Source organism: Salvelinus sp. IW2-2015, unplaced genomic scaffold (assembly GCF_002910315.2).
Source record: "Salvelinus sp. IW2-2015 unplaced genomic scaffold, ASM291031v2 Un_scaffold5188, whole genome shotgun sequence".
In the NCBI taxonomy this organism is placed as follows: domain Eukaryota; kingdom Metazoa; phylum Chordata; class Actinopteri; order Salmoniformes; family Salmonidae; genus Salvelinus; species Salvelinus sp. IW2-2015.
In genome coordinates, this window is record NW_019946454.1 from 40,162 (window position 1) to 41,760 (window position 1,599).

The 1,599-nt window shown below is 57.8% G+C and overlaps 1 protein-coding gene across 1 annotated transcript; it reads left to right on the forward strand.

The window, feature by feature from the left end:
• Window position 1: 1 nt before the first annotated feature.
• Window positions 2-1,588, forward strand: LOC112078053 (zinc finger and BTB domain-containing protein 5-like; the record flags this gene model as incomplete). Its single annotated transcript, XM_024144409.2, has 2 exons — window positions 2-334; window positions 866-1,588. Coding segments are annotated over 2 exons (1,056 nt in total), but the record flags the coding sequence as incomplete, so codon positions are not given.
• Window positions 1,589-1,599: the final 11 nt, after the last annotated feature.

The following is a 1,599-nucleotide window of genomic DNA, read 5'->3' on the forward strand; positions in this document are numbered from 1 at the left end:
ATCTGAGGACAGGCCCAGGCAGAGGCCCCGCCCCTCCGGACCCCACGGGGATGAGGAAGCGGGACTACTCTCCCCCGACTCCCACAAGACGGGGGAGGAGACCAGACTGGACGGGGAGATCACCGGCCTAGTAAGGGGCGTATCCCAGGATGACTCCCAGATGCCCAGCCAATCGGACAGCGGACGCTGCGAAGGGGAGGAGCAAGGGATGGCGGAGGAGGGGGGTGTGGGGAAGGAGTCCCTGGATGGAGGGAGTCACCATGGTGATGGGGTGGAGGTGAAGATAACTGAGGAAGAGGAGGAGGAGGAGGAAGTACGGGAGCAACAGGGACAGGTAATAACATTTTACCAGGAAATACTTAACCTGCATCCCGAATAACCCCTTACTCCCTCTATAGTGCACTACTTTAGTCCAGAGCCCTATTCCCTCTATAGTGCACTACTTTAGTCCAGAGCCCTATTCCCTCTATAGTGCACTACTTTAGTCCAGGGCTCATAGCTCAGGTTATAGGGTGTCTTTGGGGACGAATACTTCCCCTAATGCAATGTATGAAACAACTGTCGAGCCGTAATTCATGCTTTATTTTGGTTAAATAAAGGGTTTGAACCCAACCTTGTAGGAAGTGATGGGTCATGTCCTGTTGTCCTCCTTCATGTCTGTATCTCTCCTCTCTCCTTCTCTCTCCTCTCTCCTTCTCTCTCCTCTCTCCTCCTCTCCTCTCTCCTTCTCTCCTCTTCTCACTCCTCTCCTCTCCTCTTCTATCTCCTCTCTCCTCTTCTCACTCCTCTCCTCTAATCCTCTTCTCTCTCATCTTCTCTCCTCCTATCTCCTCTCCTCATCTCCTTCTCTCCTCCTCTCCTCCAGGTGGTGGTCAAGTGTGAGCCTCTGAGCTCCCCAGAGCCAGCTGATGACATCACCATCCAGGGTAGCGACCAGCTGGGACCTGGAGGAGGTAGAGGAAGAGGAGGAGGAGAGGAGGAGAAGGTAGAACTGAGCCCACAGAGCAGCGACCAACAGCCTCTCCGGCCCAGCTCCCAGCTCCTGCTGAAAGGAGGTCTTGGTGGGGGGAGTGGAGGTGGTTTTGGCTCTAGTAGCCATCTCGATGGGAAGTCTGGTTTTAGGATTTCTAGCTTCCTCGGCGCCAAGGTCTTTGGAAGCGGAGGGGCGGGGGTCGATGCCGGGGACGACGACCTCAACACGACAACCGGCGAGGCGATGGCAGCGGCACATCGRTTCCTGCTGAGCCCGGAACACTCTGGGACCAATAACTCCGCCTCGATGCTCCGTCCCGGGTCGGCCAACCACCTGCACCTGCTGGGTGGCGACGGTCTCGGGGGATTCTCTACAGACGCCGATTCGCTCTTCCTGCGTCCCCTGCATGACGGGCTGGGAAACCCCAGGGGAGGAGGGGGGTTTCCAGACCCGTTTTCTCTGGACTTCCAGCGCTCCAGCCTGGGCCTGCACTCCCTGGCCCGTGCCTCTAGAGGGGGCTCCCTGGGCTTTCCTGGATACCGCCGCATCGCACCTAAAAACGACCACACGGGAGGAGGTGGGGGAGGAGGAGGAGGAGGAGGAGGAGAAACGGGGGTCATTCTCCA